The sequence below is a fragment of the Monodelphis domestica genome, chromosome X, assembly GCF_027887165.1.
Source record: "Monodelphis domestica isolate mMonDom1 chromosome X, mMonDom1.pri, whole genome shotgun sequence".
NCBI lineage: Eukaryota > Metazoa > Chordata > Mammalia > Didelphimorphia > Didelphidae > Monodelphis > Monodelphis domestica.
Window position 1 is genome coordinate 64,938,904 of NC_077235.1, and position 22,283 is coordinate 64,961,186.

Here is a 22,283-nt window from a genome sequence, read left to right on the forward strand (position 1 = left end):
TATCCCAAGGCTGCTTGGCTTGATTTAGGTTTTATTACTTAACAACCTTGTCCCATACTTCTTTAACAAGTGAGCTTACTACAATTTAAAATTTTGAATGTATCAAACCCTTCATAATAATTTACTCTCAGTGAATTTTAGTTTGAACTCCACAACTTCCAAATAACTTTGTTTAAGTCCTTTAGCAATCTTTCAATGTGTAACCAAACTGAAGTTCAAAGCATTTACCTGTACTCCTCTCAAACCTGTCTAAAGTAGAATAGAACCTCCAGTTTAGTTTTCTTTTACCTCAAAACATTGTTACATACCCAATTAAATTCCATCAACATTACTCCAATTTATAATTTGTTGTATCTATTTCACACTAGAATTCATAATACCAATTAGTATCTCTATCCATTACTCTTATTTATTCTGGCTTCTCCTCTTTACCATTATTGTAAGTAGAGGAAAGGAACTGTACTGAATTGTATTTAATCCTCATGACAAGTCCTTCCTGATTTCAGGGCTGGTCAAATTTGTATTGTTAAGGACATACAGTTTACATATCATATACCCATAACCTATTTAGGTGGAAAATTTAATTCTCTTCATAGTACAAATGCATACATTTGTGTATACATAGCAATTTATGTCTGAACACATGTTCATTTCTAGGTCACAAATTCCTTCCTATACATTGTGCACGTTAAAAAAAAAATTCATATAACCTTAGTCAAAGACAACCCCGTTTAGAAATTCTCTCTTTTGCAAAATACCAAATTCTTAGTACTTGTATTATTAAATCCCATACACAGATTAACCACTTCAAAAACTTCTTGTGTGTCATATGATTACTTGTTGCTAGTTCTGACAGCACACACATTAAAATAACATCTGATTTGGAAAATCCCAAGTTTAAATTCTAGAATAAGTTCTTCTCAACATAACAACTTTTTCTGGATGACTTTTGCATCTATAAAGTAGCCAGTACAATTTCTGTCCTTTATGTTAAATTTTAACTGTGGTTGTACTGATAATATATTAATAAGGTGGTTTTATTAGGTTGTCACCAGGGATTTAATTTCAAAATCCCAAAATGAATTACTAAAGTAAATGGAATTTATGGTAGTTTAATTACAATATTTACAATAGAGGGAAGATATTCAAGAATGAGAGAGGGAGAGAAAACTCTGGTTTCTTCTGATACCAGTTAGAATTCCTAAGTCCCAGCCAGGGGAAGAGAGTCTCAAGAAGATGGGCCTTACCTGGAGGCTTCACGCCTCCAGAAAGGCAGGATCACTATATCAGTTAGAATTTCTAAGCCCCAGCCAGGGGAAGAGGAAGCAAGTCCACTAAGTCAGCCTTTGACTCACCAGTGACAGTCTAAAAAGAAGACTAGGTGTCTGTCTTCCTGTCTCTCTTCTGAGTCTGTCTTCCAGTCGTTCCTCCAAGTCAGTGCCTGAATGTCCGAATCTCCAAATCTCCGAAATCTCTCCAGCTCTTAATGACTGAGTGACCTTCACTCCAAGCCTGGGTGACTGACTCCTCTTCAGTCTTTTCTTTTTTCTTTATTTAAAGACCTTTTTCTCTTGTGGCACCTCTCCTAAATTTTCACGTCTACCAATCACAGTAGATGCTTTTCTCCAGGACTGTCCATTCTTTAGGTCTCACCTTCTTTGGTTAGATTTTTTCCAGGACTGCCCACTCTTTAGTTCTCACATTCTCTGGTTACATTATATCCTTTTGGGTTACTTAACACCTCTTTTGGTAAATTCACTTTTGTAGTTACTTAACACCTTTTTGTGGTTAATTCACCTTTTGTAGTTACTTTACACCTTTCTGTAGTTAAAATCTAAAAATAGATTATAGCTTACAATTCTAGCTTCTCTATAAAGGAAGAGCTAAGTACCTTCTGTAAACCTCAAATTTCCTTAGACTTATAAATGTTGGAAATTTCACCATTGGGATATTTCATACTTGGAAAATTTCTTACTGATAGTCTATTGGAATGGGAACCCCATTGGCATGGGAGGTTCCTTCTCTTCCCTTCTTAAGATTACTTTAGGACAGAAACCCTTTGCTGAACAATGGAAAGGACTTTGACCTATGCTTAAGCATAGAACAGGAATTTCTTTGAGTCATGATTGATTTTAGAATTGATACAATGGAGATACTTGGAATAAATCTCCACCCTATTCAGTCCTAACAGGATTGAGTAAGGGCTGCAGCCTAGATCAAAATTTAATTATTCCAATCACTACCCTACTCAGGTTAACAGGATTTAGAAAGGGCTGTAGCAAAGGAGCAAAGATTTAATCATTTGAAAATATGACCTTCAACAGACATGTGCAAAAGCCAGAAACCTCTGGGCAGTCCTGGGTTAAGCTAGAGCCTCCATTGGCACAGGGAAATTGATGAACAGTGATTGGTAGATGGGAGAACTGAGGGGAGGAACTTGGATGGTTTCCTTAAAGATAGGAGGGTCTGGAGACTGGAGGAGGGTGGTTGAGTAGTTGGTTGTGTGTGGTTCGTGTGGGCTCTGAGAAGCTTGCTCTGAAGGAAGCTGAAGGTGGGGGCTCTGAGACTGTTTCTCCATTTTGGTCACGTGAGTAATAGGGACTGATCTCTTTTCTTTGCCCCAGCTATCTAAGGGCTTGGGCCTTTTGGCCCAGCCTAAACAGAAGGGGTATTTAAGCCCTATTCCCTTCTCTCCCTTTTCTCTCTCTCTATCTCTAATTACTTCCTCCTATTGTAATTAAACTCCATAAAAGATTGACGGCTGACTTAAGTTTTCATTTAGGAATTACATAGCTGATTCCTTGGCGACCTTAAATTAATATATATCAGTCTTTTAAAGTGATTCCCTTGTAACATTGTGGCTGACCACACGGGAGTCTAAAGAATCCTCTCAATAAAACTTTTGAAATTCCTTGCCTTTTTACTATACCGTCTCACCACTTAGTCCTTTTTTTTTTTAACAAAAAACTTGGCTTAAAGACACAGCTGCTAGAACACGTGAGTATAAAAAACTTTTTCTCTTTTCTCCTTAAGTTAAATTGGAATCAGCAGTTTTTTCTTTTTCTTCCCTTTAATCTTAAGGGACAGCTGGGTAGCTCAGCGGATTGAGAGCCAGGCCTAGAGACAGAAGGTCCTGGGTTCAAATCGGACCTCAGATACTTCCCAGCTGTGTGACTCTGATAGACAGAAAACAGCTGTTTTAAATCTCAGCAACAGGACTCTAAAGTCCTGGCTGGAAGAGCTGTTTCTAAATATCCTTTCCCTTAAGGAACAACTTCCTGCATTAGAAAAAAAAAACCCTGTGGAAAGTTTGTTGCTTTGCCCTGCTCCCCACGTGTTTTGTGAAATTACAAAATATATATATAAAAATGAGTACTACATTCTTTGACAATTATATGGCAGCTGAAGAAGTAGGGGCATTGAGGAATGAAGGATACCTCCAAATTTTTATATTAATAGGTACTGTCATTTTTGTACTCCTCAATACTATATTTAGAGATGAAAAAATAAAAAAAATTGAGGATAAAATAAAACAAAATGAGGATAAAATAAAACAAAATGAGGATAAAATAGAAAATGTTGAGGATAAAATAGAAAATGTTGAGGATAAAATAGAAAAAAATGAGGATAAAATAGAAAATATTGAGGATAAAATAGAAAAAATTGAGGATAAAATAGAAAAAATTGAGGATACAATAGAAAAAATTGAGGATAAAATAGGAAATATTGAGAATAAAATAGAAAAACTTGAGGATAAAATAGGAAATATTGAGAATAAAATAGGAAATATTGAGGATAAAATGGGAAATATGGAAGATAAAATAGGAAAAATTGAGGATAAAATGCAAGCCCAATTAGAAGATCTAAAAAGTTTCTTACAGGATCAATTGGCAAACAACCACTCTACCAGAAACACACCTGTTTCTGAACCTTTGAATGAGGAAATTTCCTTCCCTGAAATAGAGATGGAAAACACCTTCCCTATAGCCCAGTTAACAGACTGCTTCTCTCGTGTAGTGCAAATCTTGTCTGAATTTAATCCCCAAAACCCTTCCCCTGCAATCCCAGCTTCTCATGTTCCTTCTCCTACAGAAAACCAAATTCCAATGCAAGGGAGATCTTGTCCTCCTAGAGAAACCTGTCCTTGTCAAACTGACCCACAGGTGCAAAATTCAACTAGAGGCCTGTTTCCTCTAAGAGAAGTACCTGAAATAGGACGGAATGGGGATGTGGTGACTTTAAGACATAGGATACCGTTTACTCCCCAAGAAATAAATGAATTTACACGAAATATCCCCATATATGAACAAGATCCTTTTCTAGTAACAAAAAAGATGGGAGACATATTTTTTTCAGTATAATCCTTCTTACAAGGACGTTGAGAGCTTACTACAGGCTTTTTTAAGTGAACGTGAAAAAAATAAAATAATTGCTCATGTCAACAAAACCCGGGGGTGTAATGCAGCACATTGGCCATCTCAGGATCTCGAATGGGACTATAACAATCCTGAGGATTATCTACAACTATACCGTTGTAGAGAGGCCATCCTCACGGCCATGAAGGAATGTGCAGCCAGTACAGATAAGTGGATGGAACTGGAAAAAATTAAGCAAAATGAAGATGAAACACCCTCCAGATTTATGGACAGAATTATCGAATTTGGGGACAGATACTTAGATTGGGACTTAACTAAAGAGAATAGTTTAAGACAAGTTAGAAGAATCTTTGTAAACAATTCTTGCAAAGTAATTAAAAATTATTTTAAAACACAATGCCCAAGATGGTCAGATATGGACCTTGAAGAATTGCGAAAAACAGCTATATATGTTTTAAAGGGAAACAAGGAAAAGGAGGAAGAAAATAATGATGACATGGAGGAAATGAAGAAAAAAATGAGATGTGTAATAGATAGGATAACTAAATTAGAAAGTGGGCATGATAATGAACCAACGACAATTGCCCCTCTCCAGAAATCCAATTATCAATCCATTACTTGCCACTTCTGTGAGAAGAAGGGCCACAAAATGATGGAATGTAGAACCTTTCTTAAGATGTTTGGAAGGAATACACAGTTTAATAATAGTTTTAGAAATAATAACTATAGAAATTATGATAATGGTTATAGAAACCAGAATTCTAGAAATTATAATAATGACTATGGAAATAACTATAATGAATATAGAAATAAGAACTTTAGAGACCAGAATTATAGAAATAGGAATTGGGAAATTAATGACAATGCTCAAATTGAAGAAAATTTTAATGATAATACTCAACAATATATGAGAAATGGCGCTCGTCCAAAAATTACTCGAGGTACTAATGACCCTCAGAGAGGTGCCCTTCAGGAGGGTGCCCAAGGAACTTCCCAATATAATAAAGATGATTCTTCTTAGATTGTATTGATTTTGGTGATATTAATTAACCTTTTTCAGTTTTTTTTTCTCCTCTCCAAATAGTAGGAAAGGATGAATAAAGAACTTAAGACTATGATTGGCAAATTATGCACTGAGACCCATTTAAAATGGCCTGAAATTCTCCCTCTGGCCCTATTTTATCTTAGAAGCAGGCCTAGAGGAGACTTACATATTTCACCATTTGAGATGCTTTTTGGACATCCGCCTATACAGGCTAAGCCTTTCTCCCCGGCTTATACATCTCTATTAGGGGGAGATATTACTATTGCTTCCTATATACAGGAGTTACAGCACAAACTACGTGAACTTCATGAATCCGGAGCTGCAGTACAAGCCAGACCATTAGACTTTTCTCTGCATGACCTGAACCCAGGAGATAAAGTTTATATCAAGAATTTCAAGCAAACTGGAGCAACTGAACCTTCATGGGAAGGACCATTCCAAATATTATTAACTACTCCAACATCTATAAAGATTGGAGAAAGGGATTCTTGGATTCACTGCTCACATGTGAAGAAAGCATCTTCTGCTGAGACTGATTGACTCTATCCTATCATATGAATTGTGACTCTATCTTATCATAAGAATTAGAGATAATAATCCATAGACAAATGGATGCTGTTTTTTTTTCAAGAATATATTGAATTACTGATTTTTTCTTATTTTTTCTTATTTCTTTTCTTTTATTTTTGATAAGAATATTTGATTTTTTTCTCATTTTTGTACTGAAGGTACACATAATTAATATTAATATTATTTTTCCCTGCAGTAATACAAGTTAATATATATACTCTTGCTATAATATCAATATATGCCTAAAAGCTTTAAACTATGGGAACCTGCCATTTATTGATAAAATATTATAGGACTGTGATTAATGTTTGTGTCTGATTCCAGGAAAAGGGATAAAAACAAGGAGCACAGACTAAACCTGAATAGTGCCAATAGAGCACACATGAAATATTAAAGTGAGACTCGAGGTTGCGACGCTTAACTTATGTTTAAGTCGTAGGACTTCCTTGTATCTACACTCTTTTCGAAGTACTCAAACAAGTACAAACCTTGACTATCATGCTGGCTCCCTATATCCCTGAGGAAAAAATCAGACAAGGGAATGACATTTCCCCATCAAAATAGAATTCTAATTCTTTTCTTCTTATATTATGGCAACTTCCTGTAGTCTTGGCTACAAATGGCTAAGTGAAATATTACTGCATTCTGTCCTACATACTTGTGGGATAGAAATTACTTTAAACTGGACCTATACAAGGTCTATTTTGAATTTTTCTTATGTTTTTGATTATTTTTCTATTCTTTTGATAATTGACACATACACCCCCATAACTGAACATTGCATGCTGAGCTAAACTTGATATTTTTTTTTAAAAATACTTACTTCAGGGGGGATTGTATTTTAATTTAAAATCTAAGAATTTTTGAATTTTTTTTGTTTGAGATTTTATTTTTATAAAAATCCAAGACTTTTGTTTAAGATTTTACTGTTATAAAAAATTTCAAAGATTTTGATTTTGTTCGAGAAAAGATCTTCAAGAAAAAAGCTTGAAACTTTTATATCCAGAGAATGAACTGTTGCAGAAAGATGCCAAAAACCTATACTTCATCAAGAAGATCAAGAATGAACTTTGGATGTGATTGATTGGACTGAACTTTTGATTGAACATTCATTGTAACATTTATGCCAAAAGGGACTGCCCCTAATTTGACTTTCTGTCAATGCGCCTAGCAAACATTGGTTTTGCTTTCTTTTTTTTTCTATTTCCTCTCTCACTATTCTAATTTCTCCTAGAAAATTGAATATTGTGTATATCTTTAGTTAGAAGTGAATTTAGAACTACAAAATGATTATGTTAAATGATCAATGGGGAGACTAGTCTCCCAATGATCATCAGGGGGGATTGTAAACCTCAAATTTCCTTAGACTTATAAATGTTGGAAATTTCACCATTGGGATATTTCATACTTGGAAAATTTCTTACTGATAGTCTATTGGAATGGGAACCCCATTGGCATGGGAGGTTCCTTCTCTTCCCTTCTTAAGATTACTTTAGGACAGAAACCCTTTGCTGAACAATGGAAAGGACTTTGACCTATGCTTAAGCATAGAACAGGAATTTCTTTGAGTCATGATTGATTTTAGAATTGATACAATGGAGATACTTGGAATAAATCTCCACCCTATTCAGTCCTAACAGGATTGAGTAAGGGCTGCAGCCTAGATCAAAATTTAATTATTCCAATCTCTACCCTACTCAGGTTAACAGGATTTAGAAAGGGCTGTAGCAAAGGAGCAAAGATTTAATCATTTGAAAATATGACCTTCAACAGACATGTGCAAAAGCCAGAAACCTCTGGGCGGTCCTGGGTTAAGCTAGAGCCTCCATTGGCACAGGGAAATTGATGAACAGTGATTGGTAGATGGGAGAACTGAGGGGAGGAACTTGGATGGTTTCCTTAAAGATAGGAGGGTCTGAAGACTGGAGGAGGGTGGTTGAGTAGTTGGTTGTGTGTGGTTCGTGTGGGCTCTGAGAAGCTTGCTCTGAAGGAAGCTGAAGGTGGGGGCTCTGAGACTGTTTCTCCATTTTGGTCACGTGAGTAATAGGGACTGATCTCTTTTCTTTGCCCCAGCTATCTAAGGGCTTGGGCCTTTTGGCCCAGCCTAAACAGAAGGGGTATTTAAGCCCTATTCCCTTCTCTCCCTTTTCTCTCTCTCTATCTCTAATTACTTCCTCCTATTGTAATTAAACTCCATAAAAGATTGACGGCTGACTTAAGTTTTCATTTAGGAATTACATAGCTGATTCCTTGGCGACCTTAAATTAATATATATCAGTCTTTTAAAGTGATTCCCTTGTAACAGCTGGAATGCATCATTGAGTCTAATCCCCTTATGTTATGTTTTAAGTGATAGTGAGGAAATAGTTATTTTTTCCCACAAAACCATACAAAACAAACTCCTTTGAATGGAACATTGAGTGTATTTTTTAAACATGGAAATAACTCTACAGAGGCTTTCTTTTTCTCGGTTCCACTTTGTATGCATGAATATTTTTGCTAGATCCTTTCCAGTTTTGCCACTCCTACTGGGTGATTTCTCTGGGTTTACTTCCAGTCACACTGATTATGTGTTGTATGTATGTAGTTATTTGTATAGTATGAGTTCATTAGAATGTAACCTCTTTCTTGGTAGGGACCTTTGTTTTTCTCATCCTTGTTCCCCTCCCCTCCAATATTAGCAAAGGTCTTGGCACATTGTAAGTACTTAATGAATGATTACTAACTGTTCCACATCTCCATGTGGCCATCCACCCTTCTGTCATCACCATACCCTTCATTCCTTTCCATGTCCCCATTCTCTCCTGATGGCCTTCTGCTTTCTCAGTGTGGTTCTGCCTTTGTTATACTCTTTGTTTTCTATGTGCTCCTGTCCCTCAGTCCGTCAGTGCCCTCAGTGTACCTCCTCTCTCTGTGTTGTCCCTCTCTTTCCCTCTGTACCCCTGTCCTCTTTCTGTGATTTCTCCTGTTCACTTTTGTCATTCTTATCTCCCACTGATTCACTTTTTCTCAGTTTATTCTTCATCATCAACTCTATGTTCTGTTCTCTCCTGGTCTCCTCTCCCCTGGACCTGCATTAACCTTAATTTTTCTTTCCATATAGGAAAGACCCTAGAGAGTTGTTCACTTCACCTGTAGATTGTCCTTTTCTCTTGACTCTCTTGCCCCTTGTACTACCACTCTTCATTCCCTGCCAGTCTTCAGATCTACTCTGGTTCTCCTGAGTTGATGGTGCTAAAGGAAATCCCTTAACTGGGCTAGTTGGGTCCACTACAGGTTTATGTTGTCCAGTTTTAGTTGGGCCCTCTCTGTTGAATCATTGCCTTTTTATACTTTTCTAGCCAACTCTTTCTCTCTCCTTTTGGGATCCATTTGCAATCTTATTTTCTATCAAGCTCATAAAACCTCTTCCACCACTTTTCTTCCCCAGAGGATTTTGCCTCCTTTTTTACTGAGAAAATATTTGTTCCTTATTCCCTTAAACTCTCTATTTCTCTGTACTTCAATTTTTCTTTACTTCTTATCTTATTGATGGTTTTTATAATGCTTTCTGTTAGTTCACCAAGTCTCCAACAGTGTTTTGCCCTACCTTCCCTCCCTTTCTCTCTCCCTCCCTCTGTCACTCCCTCCCCTAATCCAAGAATACAACTTAAGAAAACCAGGCCAGCATATATTGATCATGTCTGGCAACAAGTACTGCCTCCTAGTTCCTCATTATAATAGACAAGATCCCAAGCAATAATGTCTTAAAGGAACTGGGAGTGTTGGGATTGATGAAGAAACGACCTGAGAGGGGAAAATGATAATTCTCTACATATCTGAAAGGTAGTGGAGGATGGAGTGAAATTGTCCGTGGTTGTGTCTATGGGCAAACTTAGCAACAAGAAGGCAGCCAAGTGTGTCAAGAAGATGTGAGTTCAATTTTGGCCTCAGATACTTACTAGCTATGAACCCCTAGGCAAAGTATTAAACTGGTTTGCCTCAATTTCCTCCACTGTAAAATAGGATTAACAATAACAGCTACTTTACAGGGTTGTTGTAAGGTTCACACAAGGTAATTATTTGTATAGTGCCTTAACATAGTGGTTGGCTTATAGTAGATGCTATATATCTTTCCTTCCTCTTCCCTTACAAGGAATGAAGCCACATTTGGGAGTTAAAAGAACACTAGATTTAAAGACAGGAGACATGGGTTCAAATTTCCCTTCAAACCTCATGACTTTGGGCAACTCTGTGGGCTTCAAGTTTCTTCACTAGACTAGATGATCTCTGAGGTTCCTTTTGATGCTCAAATCTATAATAAATACATTCCTGTCACAAAGTAAGTCGGCAAAATTTTTAACTGCCAGACACTGTGCCAAATGTTGGGGATTTCAAGAAAACTTTAAAAAAAAAACAAACCCTGCCATGAAGGCATTCACATCTTAATAATTAGGAATAATTAGAGTTATAAATAAGTGAAAGAGAGATCTTCAGGAGATAGTGAATTTCCCATTTCTCAGTATCTTCAAAAGCAAGCAAGGGATGCTGTATGTCCTTGTTCTTCCTCTCATCCACCCCACTGTTAGTAGTGTCCAAGATACTAGGATTCTGTGATACAGAAAGATCCACTGAGTTTCTCTACCTTTTAAAGGATCTCTCCTCTGGAGTCCTATTTCACTTTTCTAATTCTTTCCTCCCAAGCTCTCTCCTAGCCACTGGAACTTTAAGTCTGGGCAGTAAGGTTTCAGATTGATATCCTTAGGAATTGAGATCTGAGGAAGATGGGCATGAGATTGCCTTGGGTCCTTACATGTACCACTCCAGGAATTTTGTCAACTCATTCCTGTTTCCTCTGAAACAGAACTATTCATGGATAGTCTTAGGGATGTACCAAGAGATGTGAAATTGTGTGATTTGGGATCTCTGGCTCTCATTGCATGGAGCCAGAGCTGTCTTGCCTGCCCTTCCAGACCAACTTTTAATCTGAGGAAAACAGACTCTAGTGTCTGGTTTATAGAAGGGGCTTCTAGAGGTCATCTATTCCATTTGCCAATCTCCATGAAGGAAATGAAAGAAAAGTATGAGTGTGTCAGGTGGTTTCTCATTAAAGATCTTCAGGGAAAGATTATACAGGTTTTTTCACTTCCTCATTCACTCCTGGGTCTCAGTAAAAAATACTTCCAAGGTCAATAAGCATATGTTTGTAATAGTGAAAGAGGTGGTTGAGAGTTCTTCTTTCTAACAATCTCAGCATGTGTTAACAAGAGCAAATAATAACATTAACCCTTCTGAACTTTGGTTTTCTCATTTGGAAAATGGGTATAATTGCTGAGACTATCCACTGAATAGGAAGAAGCAGTACAGTTCAGTTCCCTACAGAAATCATGCCAGACCAAATTCTGATTGGGAAATAAAAAGAAAGATCACAGTCATTTTTCTAACTCAGGTTTATATAGCATGATTGCAATTAATACAAGTTTAAATAATACAAAATTCAAGTTAGTGTAAAGATAGAAAATCATCCAAGGTCATATTTAAGCTAAAATTGAGTTCGTGGAACAAATGCAAGGTAGTGCAGAGTTTCAAAACAATGAAATATTGTTAGTCTACACTTGCCTGTCATCTTGTATGGGTGTGATGGGCTGCTTCATGCCCTGTTACCAACAGATGTGTGAGTTAATTTTTTTAAAGGAGCCCTTAACAAGAAGGACTACAGGAGAATACTTCTAATGCAGACATTACCATCAGAAAAAAGCAGTTTATTTTTACATAAAAAACTTAATCTACCAGAATGGAATGAATATGGTCACAGTAACTCTAAAAGAGGACAAGATATCAGAATGTTTGAATAGGCCACGTGGATTATAATAAAATTCAGAGTCAAAATTTTTTTTAAAAAGCAAAGTTGTATCACCTTTTCATGGTTCACAAACAACCTGAAATAATAAAAGCATATCAATGACAGGAAAAATGTCAAAAGGATTTAAAATAGTAGGGAAAAAGGAAATGAAGTGGAAAGCAAAGAAACTTTTATTAGAAGAACTGCTTGATCCACATAATTTAAATATCAAGATAAATTAGAGAATATTAAAATTAACAAAAAGAAGACAACAAAGATGAAGAGTGAGAGCTAAATGACCTGATGTTTTGAAGAAAATAATCAAAGAATGTAGATATACTGATTAAAAAATTTTAATGTAGATGGAACATACTTATTCTTGTAAAGAATTTCTTCTAGAACTTTCATTTTTTTGGGGAAAAAAACCTCAACCTGAATTTAAAGTATGTCTGAAACACCTAACACTTTTATTTGGAGATAATGCAGACAAGAATTTAAAAATAAATCCAATGGTTTCATATTAGTCTTAAAGTCCTCCCATTCTTAGAGGCTACAATTATTGATCACTGCCAGTTCTGGCCAGTCAAATAAAAAAGCAAGGGTGACTAAAGATGTTTTCTAAAACTGGTTTTCAATTAATTTTATCCCAGATGTTGAAAAATCTTGCAAGGAATAATATCTGCTTTAAAGCATTGATAATTTAAAATGGAAGCCCCAGGTCATCCAACTACACTTGGTTCATTGTGTGAGAAAGAGCATTGAATTTCCTGAGATGTGGATAAAAGTCTCTGAATCTGTAAGAATATATATAAAAATTTAAAGACTAGAACAGATAGCTGGAATGTAAAGGAAAGAGTACTGGTTCAGGTGTCAGAACTCCTTGCTTAGAAATCTTCTAGTGACAGTGACCTTCAGTTTACTGAGGGGGAAAACGGAGGCCCATAGGAAGAGAAGGGATTTGGCCATGGTCAAACAGCTAACAAATAGCAGATGCTGATTAATAAAGTAGTAAGCCTTTCATTCAGGACCAGCAGAAAAATTTGATGGGAACCATGTTATTTAGAAATCACAAAGGTGACTTTCACTTTTATACCATAGCACACCAAGTGTGTCCAGCAAACCGGGAGAGTGGAGAGAACATAGGACTCAGTGATCTGGGTTTGAAACCTGGGGCTACCATTTCCCTAGTGCTGTGACATTCTGAAAAGTGCCCCATCTCTGGACCCTCAATTTTCTCCTCTGGAAAATGAGGTATTAATCCCAGCCCCACCAACCTCATTGTCATTGTGGTGTGTGTCTGTGGTTGAAGTGGGTGAAAAAATTCTCAAGAGGCAGAAATCATTAAGAAAAAGGGAGGGATTCTTCCTTGGGTTTGACCAAAATCTTTCTTGTTCCCTCCACACCCATTGTCCTCTGCTCAGTTCTTCCCAAATCCTCCTACTTGGTAAGGTCCAGGGAGGGGCTGCTGTCCTTTGCCCCCATTGCTGAGGCCTGCTCTCCCCCAAGGAGAGAACCCAACCCAGTCACTTCTTTCCCTGAAGCACACTGCACTTTTCTGGGCTCAGCAAACAAACTGCTCAGGGACCCACTCGTGAAACCATTTGGCAGAAGGGAGATCTGGCTGCCAGCTCTGGAGCACCATGGGATAGGACTGTGGCAGTAGCAGCAGGGGCATTTCAGGCCAACACCAGGAGCCAGAGCAGTGGGGGGACAGAGGGAAAGATGGAGAAGGCCAGAGGAGGAAGAAAAGAAGGGGGAGGGAGAAGGGAAGAGAAGGAAGGAGGATGAGGTGAAAGAAAAGGGCTAGGGAGAGGAGAGGGAAGAAGAAAACGAATGAGAGAGGAAAAAGGAGAACAGGAAGGAACAAGGAAATGGGGGAGAGGGAGAGGCAGTAACTCAGTGCATTAGACTTGAAAAAGTTCTGAGCAGCCCTTCCACCACCCTCCCTCTGAACTGCACATGCTGAGCCAGTGCCAAGGTATGCAGGAGCCGTGAGGGTGTGGGTCAGGGGGACGGACTCCTGGTGAGCCCCATCCTGCTGACCATCTCCTAGGATAGCAGGAGGAGGCAGGAAATAGCCAGGGCTTGTCCCCATTCCACATGGTCTCCCAGAGATGAACCAACCATGTCAGGGGAGCACTTCCCAACAAACACTAGACAAAGCAGTCAATCAAATAAACATTTATTAAGTCCTTACTGTATGCCAAACACTGTGCTAAACGCTGTGGTACAATGAAAGGCAAAAAAATCCACTATCTGGGCTCTCAAGGAGCTCACATTCTAAGAGGAGAGACAACTTGTAATGAGCTCGGCGCGCGCGCACACACACACACAAACACACAAACACACACACGATATAGACAGAGTAGGTGGAAGGCAATATGCGAGGGGAAGGCACTAGCAGCTGAGGGAGCTGGGGAAGGCCTCCTGCAGAAGGTGGCCCCTTGGCCTGAGCCTTGAAGGAAGCCAGACATTCGAAGAATCACACACTCCTCAGATGCTTGCTGTGTTCATGGCACCATATGCATTGGGCAGTAAGAGGGATACCACCTTCTCATGTCCCACCCCTTCCTTTCTCTTGCCCTCACCAAGACCTGCCTGTGGTTGGACTGTCACTCATTTCCCAGCTCCCCTGACCCCCAGCCACCAGCCATCTCCCACCCCAGGACCTCCTCAAGGGGGGGAGTTGGAGCACTCTTTGCTTCCCAAGGCCATTTCTCCAGAACCACCCACACTCCAAGAACTCTTTTCCTCCTCTGAGCTTCTCCCAATCCACATTTCTCACCAAGTCAACTCTCTGGCAAACTTCACAAGAAAAGAATATTAAAGGACGAGGGTAACAAGTGCATCTGGCAAACAGAGAATATTACCAATTGAAGTGCAGATAACTTACAAGTCATTTCTGACCAGGATTGCATTACCAAATGACCAGGGTTTTCCTTCACGTGCTCTGACCTGGTCACACATACTCTGCTTGGCTAAGAAAGCATTCACAGTTATTTCTGTCATTAGGTAGAAAATATGTGGCAAAAATATACACACAAAAATAAATAATCATTATAGTCCTCAGATGGCTAATACCATTCAAGTGAATTTGGGGGACTTTCTGTTGTTTTACAACAAGCCTCAGAATGAGTTTTGTCTTTCTAGCAACTACAAAAGCACAGTCTTATTTCTTCTAAATTAATGAGGTATAAAATATACCTAAGGTGACTTTGTTCTCTTTGGACTTTCTATAATGAAATTGGTTTAAGAGGGTGGGGGTGGGGGGAAGTGGGGGAGGGCTGGGGCCAGGGAGGGTTGGGAGAAAGAAGAAATGTGTTAGTAGAACACAAAGGCAGAAAGGAGATAAAAGGAAAGATGCCATCACCAGAACCTCAGGCTGACTCCTTGGATGCCAGCTCCCTGACAGATTGTGAAAAGCCAGTCACAGGGGACTTTGCTGAAGGGTGTAAAGCTGGATTGAAACATTTAGTCAGTCACAGATCTAATACACATACCAATTCAAAACCAAGAAACACTAGAGGTGCTGAGAAGATGAAACACCAGGAAAAGCAGTCACTAAGGTCTTCTTTTTCTTCTTGGGTTAGCTTAGCTTAGACAACAGTTTTCAGCACAATGAACGAACATACTCTGCTCCACGGGTTCAAAACAAGGGAACGCTGTGTAAACTGGTGGATGATCAACTTTCAGGCAAACATCAGGGAAAACTCAACCTTCTCCTAAGACAGGATCTCGGCCGGCCTGGCTCACTCGCCATAGGTGTAGAACTGCTGGTCCTCGACCTCAAAGAGGGGCATCTCTGGAATGCTGGAAGTGACAAGAATGAAAGAAGGCATTAAATTCCAGTCAGTGCTTGTTCATCTGAGAATGGGAAGAGAAGGATGGGGCCAAACTAAGATCAACTAGGTATATTTACCAAAAGATTGAGTATGATATGAATTTTTTCCCATCGGCTACACATACTTGCTAACAGGTGGATTATTAATACATTGCAAAATTCAACCTGAAAACTCTTCTACTTATCAGGATCTGTGGTAGGAAGGAATAGTTATAATTAGTACTGAAAGACAAAAGAGAAAACAGGTTGAAAAGGCAGGGTTAAAAGATGAAGGGGGAAAAAGCCCTATATTGACCCAGAGATTTAAGTGGAAACAAAAACCTTGAATGAAAGCATGTTTTGAAGTTTGTTAGTTTTTTTTTAAGGCCTATTTTCTATTTTACCTCATGAATACTGGCTGGTCTCCTCTCCATACAGGTTCTCTGCTGTACTGGACATACTGTAAGTTGTTGTGGTAGCCTCTGTAGTAGCCGCTGTAGTAGCCACTGTAGTAGCCTCTGTGGTAGCCACTGCAAGAGTTGCTATAGGCATGGGTGGCTCCAGAACCAAGGCCATACAGGTAACCAGAATACTTGGCATCATCAATGTGGTCTTCAAAGAACATTTCTCGCATTTTGAAGAAGGTCATCCCTGTGAGGAGGGAGTCAGACCCCGCCTGGTGCTGAGAGCCAACTCTCTCCAGCTCTAGTTGAGTGGCCACTTCCTGCAGTCCACCCCTGAGGTTTCTGCAGCTCTTCATGAGGTACTTGATGTCATAGATGACTGGGAAGAAGAGTTTCAGGATCTCGAAGAAGTCGTGGGCTTCTTCTGGCAGGGGCGAGTTGGTGAGGATCTTGATGAAGTAACCGAAGTCGTAGCCACTGTGAAAGGACAGCCACTTGACCTCATCGCACAGGACCACCCCGGAGGTCATGAGGAGCTCTGCGAAGTACTGTGCCTCGATGCCCTCCTCCTCGTGCTTCTTGAACTGGATGCCGGACATGGTGAGCAGCTCGATGGAGTCCTGGGCGTACATGTCCTCCTTCAAATTGAACTTAAAATTAAACTGCCACGTGGAGGTTCCCGGAGGGCACTCTCCTTGCTCATTCATAAAGGTCAGCCCCAGCTGGATGATCTTCAGCCAGTCCACATTGCACCTCAGAAGCTGGTACTGGTAGTCGGCATAGCTTCGGAATTCCCCCACGGGTCTGGCCACCACACCTGGAAACTCCGTGTCCATAGCCACGTAATTGTACTGCTGGATAACGGGGCGCATTTTCTTCATCTCCTCGTCCAGGTTGCAAGCCCAAACTTCCCGGATCCGCGGGCTTTGCTCGGCATGGGCGGCTGGCATGATTGGCACAGGCGGGGACGATGGGGGCGGCAGGGTGGGGGCGTGGGGTGGCTGTAACAGGCAGCAGCTTCTCCCCCAGCGGATCAGGGATGGTCCTCCCAAAGCCCCTTTCTCTTCCCCGTTTACTTTTGTACCTGCACCTCCAGGGCCGCTAGTGCTGCCGCCGCCGCCGCTCCCGCCGGTCCCGCCGCTGCCGCCGCTGCCGCCGCTGCCGCCGCTCCTGGTCCGGCTGCTTCTCCTCCGCCTCTACCGCCGCTACCGCCGCCGCCGCCGCCGCCGCCTCCTCCTCCACTGCTGCCCAGTAGCTACCTCCTCCTCACCATAGAGACGGCCTTCCTTGGCTGCGCCCCCACCTTCTCTCTATCCCTCCCCTGCTCTGACCTTCCCCTCACCCACTGCCCCGCGCTCGCGGCCTGGGGAAGGAAGGGGGCGCGGGAGCCGCGTGGCTCTGCCCCTCCCCTCTCCCAAGTCCAAGCCCTGGGAGGGCGCTGCGCGGTGACGTCAGCCTGCCTCTGTATCGAGGTGATGCTGGTGGTTATGGTTATTATTATATTATATTACAGGAGACGTGCGCGAGTGTTTCTAGGAGACCCCGAGACCACGTCAGCCCCTCACCGAGGGAGGGGGCTGCTCCATTTTCCAGCTCTGCTTTTGCTAGCCTGCCTACATCAGTGCACACAGTCCCCCGTCCCTCCTCCCGCTTTGCCATCCCCAGTCCCAACCGCCCCCCTCCGCCCCCCGCAGTCGTGTTTCCCCTCATGAATGACATGGATGGATCCATGCACAGATGCATGGACAGAGGGAGGGAGGGATAGATGGACAGATGGATGGACTGAGTGATTGATGGTCCCAACCAGCAATCAGCTAAGCCCAGAATTGCAAAAGGGGAGAAGGAAGAAGGAAAAGAAGCAGAGAGAGAGGGGAGGGAAGGAAGGATTGCCTTTGGGAAATGCCATAAGTGTTTTATGATCCCTTTTTCCTTTCCATACATGAGACCTAAGGAAGGACTTCCTTATTACTAGTTAGGCCAGGAATGCCTGGCCCTGACCTGAGACAGTGACTGGCTGACTGACTGACTGACTGAATGAATGAATGAATGAGTAAATGAATAAGTGAGTGAGTGTTAGAGTGAGTGAATGAAGCACTCTGTGCAATATCTCTATGCTGAGCCCTGAGGGGTGATGGAATGGGGGGAGGGTTGCAGGAGTAACTCAGTCTCTGCTTTCAAGAAGCTCATATTCTAAGGGGAGACCAGCTAATGTGCCTTATTCCCCATCATTTGAAGCATAATCAAATAACTCCCCCTTTCCAGCCTGACAAGGTTCCTTCCCCAACTGAATCCCATTCTCCCCTCTTTGGGGCATTTTGGTTGACATGAACCTGTCACATCCCAGCTCAGTGATGTCAAGAAGCCTTTCCCTTGCCCTCCCCTAAATGCTCTTGCCAGAACCAAAGGCCCACCCTCTCCCAACCTTCTTTGGCTGCTGCTGTGGTAGGGCTGTGCCTTGTCGGGGACTCTGGGGGCTCCAAGGAATTAAAAGCTAATATCATTCAGAGGGCAATGGAGAAAGCAGCCCAAGGAGGCTGTGCACAGGCTGTGACCCTCTAACAAATAAGAGCTGAGAGACAGAACAGAGACATCAGGTAATCCCAAATGCACAGACTCTGCCACCCAGGTGGAGAGAATGGTGGCATCCAGGAGCTGCCAGATCTCTCTGATAATCTGAGTACTAAGATCAGCAATATATTCACAGAGCCCCCTTGTTGCTTTTCAGCTAAGCTCCAATTGATGGGTACAAACTTTGTTTCTGGGCCTCAGCTACACAATAAGCAGCCCCCTCTAAATTCAGGAGGTCTGGGATGGGGCCCTAGTCTCCCTCCCCCTCCTCCTCCTCTGTGCTCATCACCACAGCCCAACTGACCCCTCTGAAAGACCCTGTAGTCCCTTCTTCTATCCAGCCCCCCCACATCACTACCTTCACAGCCCCACCACTCACACTCTTCCTGCTCCACACCTACCACTTCCCCTACAAAGACCCCCTGGTCCTGCTTTTTTCCCACAACCCTTCAGGCTATTCTGCTTTCTCAGAAGGGTTTCCTGGGGGGGGGGGTTGGGAAGGAGGGACAGAATCCATGCCCCCACTCCAAAATCAGGGCAAGGTCTTAGCTGGGGTCCTCTGGCCCATGTCGATAGATAATCAGTCTGAGGAAGAGCTGTGCTCAGTTTACCTCCCCTACCTGGGAGCTGTGCACTGCTCCCTCTATCCCAAGTGGCCCAGCACATCCCAATGGGCACTTTCCCTGCTCTTGCTGTATTCCTCCTGACTCAGATCCAAAGAGAGGATGGATGGGAAAGCCCTCTGAGGAGGTTAAACCTTCCAACTAGAGGCTTAATTGTGGCAATCATCATCCTTGATAGGGATACCCCATCACTGTGGGTTTCCACAGGGAGCCACTGGCCCTCTTCCACCAGGATACCTGCCACAGGGGCCGAGGGCTGTGCTGGGAACCTTGCCTCCCCATAACCATGATCATCCAAGGCTTCCATCTATTCTCCAGGCCGATCCCAGGAATCAGCCTGCCTACAGGCACTCTGCCCAAGGCCCACTGATCATGGGGTCCCATACTGGTGCCAAGGCCATGCTGGGCATCATGCCCATGGGACCCAGGGCTGCACCCTGAGGCCTGGGTGAGAGTGTGTGGTCAAATATTTGTAACCTTCAAAGCACTATATAAATGAAGCTATCATGAAGGAAGGGATGAGGAGGGCTGGAAGAGGGAGAGGACAATGAGGGGGAAAGATGCCAAATGTCTGATTTAGACCAAGTCTCAGGAATATGTCCTAGCAATGGGAGCTGTTCCCAAGTGAGATGGGCTGCCTTGGAAGTGGTGGGTTCCCCTTTCTGGCAGAGGATGGACGATCACTTGTCAAGTGTATTATGTGAGGGGTTCTTTTGCAGTGTGGATTGGACTAAATAGCCCTTCCAACTCTCAGTTCTCCAATTCTTTTTGGTGCCCATTACCTTCTGTCTTAAAATCAATTCCAAGAGAGAAAAATGGCAAGGACTAGGCATTAGCGTTAAGTGACTTGTGCAGGATCACTAGTTAGGAAGTGAGAAGCCTGGAACCTCTCGATTCCAGGCCTGGCATGCTGCCCACTATGCTACCTTCCTGCCTTCCCTAATTCCTTTGTTAATACCTAGAGTGCTGGACTTTGGAGTTAGAAAGTCCTGGATTCAGATCCCATCCCTGATACTTCCTAGCTGTGTGAGCAGCTTCAAACCCCTTTGCCTTTCTGAACCTGTCTCCTCATCTGCAAAGTGGGCATTGTAGTTGCCTCACCAAATTGTTGTTTATGAAGGTTGAAGTGCATGGAGCCAGCTCTGCCACCTCTATTCCTACCACAGAGGAAATGTTGGTACCAGAGAACATTCCTGATGTTGCTTTCACATGCCCTATCCCCAGGTGGCTACCTTAGTCCCCCCCAGAACTGTCTTCAATCTCAGAATTGAGGCTCAGTTCCCATTCACTGCCTTTGGGACCTTGAAGAGGAGTCATACTCCTCTTCATAGCTCAGATCCGGTTGTCTCTTCCACCATCCTCCACCAGCCTGCAGGGACAGACTCTACTTTCTGGACCTGTTTCCCTTCTCAGCTCCTGCAACTGTCTTATAAAACTGAGAATCCCAAGTCCTTAGAAACTCCCCATTCATCCTACAGATATTTCCTTGGTTGGAGCTTTCAGCAGCATCTCCTGGTTTGAAGTTTGTTCTTTATTTGTCCCATTTATTCTCAGCTTTAGTTGTCCATCTGTATTCTATTGTCTTCTTCAGGCTCCAGCATAGGAGAAAATTGATAATAGAATAATAATTAGTATTGTTATAAATGTATACTGCGCTTGGCTGAATTCGGTTTTTTCCCCTTACAGTCCCTGATGAGAAGAACAGGGAGAGGTTTGTTCAGGGAGTAGATTCGAGAACTCCCTGTGAAGAAAGGGAATCCCCCACTCAGATCTTGGCATCTCCACTCTCTGGTATCAACAACATTCCTAGAGAAGAAATAAGAGGAAAACAAAGTCACCATGGATGGTTTCTGCCTCTCTATCTCTTCAGGTAAGACGGCCCAGAATCTGGACCTACATCTCTCCAGGAACCTTATCTTGCCCCACAAGAATATATTTCCTCTGGTTGCCAGTGTTGTTTTTCCAAGCACCCAGAGATAGGAGAGAGAGAGCAAAGTTATAGGGCTGAGGTGTTTCTAAGGGACAAGACAGCAGGGAAGGAGAAACAGCAGAACAAGTTTGGAGAGTGATTCCAGGCACAAGCAAGGTGAAGCATGGCTTGAGATGCTAGAGGCCATCCCATACAACCACTTCTTTTTACAAGTCAGGAATCTGAGGCACAAAGAAGTGGTTTTCCCAGGAGCTCATAGCTGCCAAGTATCGAAGGCAGGATTTGGACTCAGAGCTTCCTGATTCTACTCTCAAGTCTTCTATCCTTTCTGTAACAGATGAGACTTGCTGATGTATCATTTGTTATTTTGAGGAAAGGCCCTTCTATTCCTATACTTTCTAGTGTTTTCAGTATGAATGTATAAGAATTTAAATTTAGGTTTTATGCTAAATATGAGAGTTAGTTATAAAATAACATTGTGGTCACCAGTTTAAAAATGTTATAGCTTAAATCAAAATAAATTTTAGCAGCTTTATTTACAAAGAGGTGGAAAGAGTGAAAGTGAAAAAATGTAGATGAAGAGACAGATTCTAAGAAGCCTACCCCTTCTCTGGTGGAGTCAGGCTCAGCCCCAGCAGGTACTTCCCCAAGTCCCGTGCCTCCCCATAGTTTTCCCAGTAATCCTCAGCCAGAAGTCCCAGTGGTATCTTCAGCCAGGGTTCCACCAACATATCCTCCTCCAAAGCCAAGAAAGGACTCTCAGCCACTCACCCAGCAAGCTGTCACAGGATTCAAGGGAGAAGTCTCCTCGAAGCCAAGGCAGGGATCTTAGCCACTCACTCCAAACACTAGGGCAGCTCTCTAGCCTCTGACCCCCACCTGACACCCAGCTCTCACTTGTGGCTCCCAGTAGTTGCTAGCATGCGGCAGCGGCCACACCCTGGGCAACGGCTTCAACAGGCCGGCTAAACCTTGTGAGGGCAGCCATCGGGTCGTCGACCCCTGGTGAACCAAGGCTTTGCTCACCCAGCATGTGAAGACTGCTTTAGCGGAACAGACGGAAGAAACCAACAAGAAGGTTCAACGGCTGAGAGGGCGACGCAGCAAAGCACTGTGGAGTGCTTAG

The 22,283-nt window shown here is 42.1% G+C and overlaps 1 protein-coding gene across 1 annotated transcript; it reads right to left on the reverse strand.

Moving 5' to 3' along the window:
• Positions 1 to 13,978: 13,978 nt before the first annotated feature.
• Positions 13,979 to 17,450, reverse strand: LOC100010216 (CCR4-NOT transcription complex subunit 7-like). Its single transcript, XM_001363069.5, has 2 exons — positions 16,037 to 17,450; positions 13,979 to 15,622 (listed from the first exon to the last, which is right to left on the reverse strand). Exons 1-2 carry the CDS (start codon positions 16,984 to 16,986, stop codon positions 15,562 to 15,564), a joined length of 1,011 nt encoding a protein of 336 aa, XP_001363106.3. The 5' UTR covers positions 16,987 to 17,450; the 3' UTR covers positions 13,979 to 15,561.
• Positions 17,451 to 22,283: the final 4,833 nt, after the last annotated feature.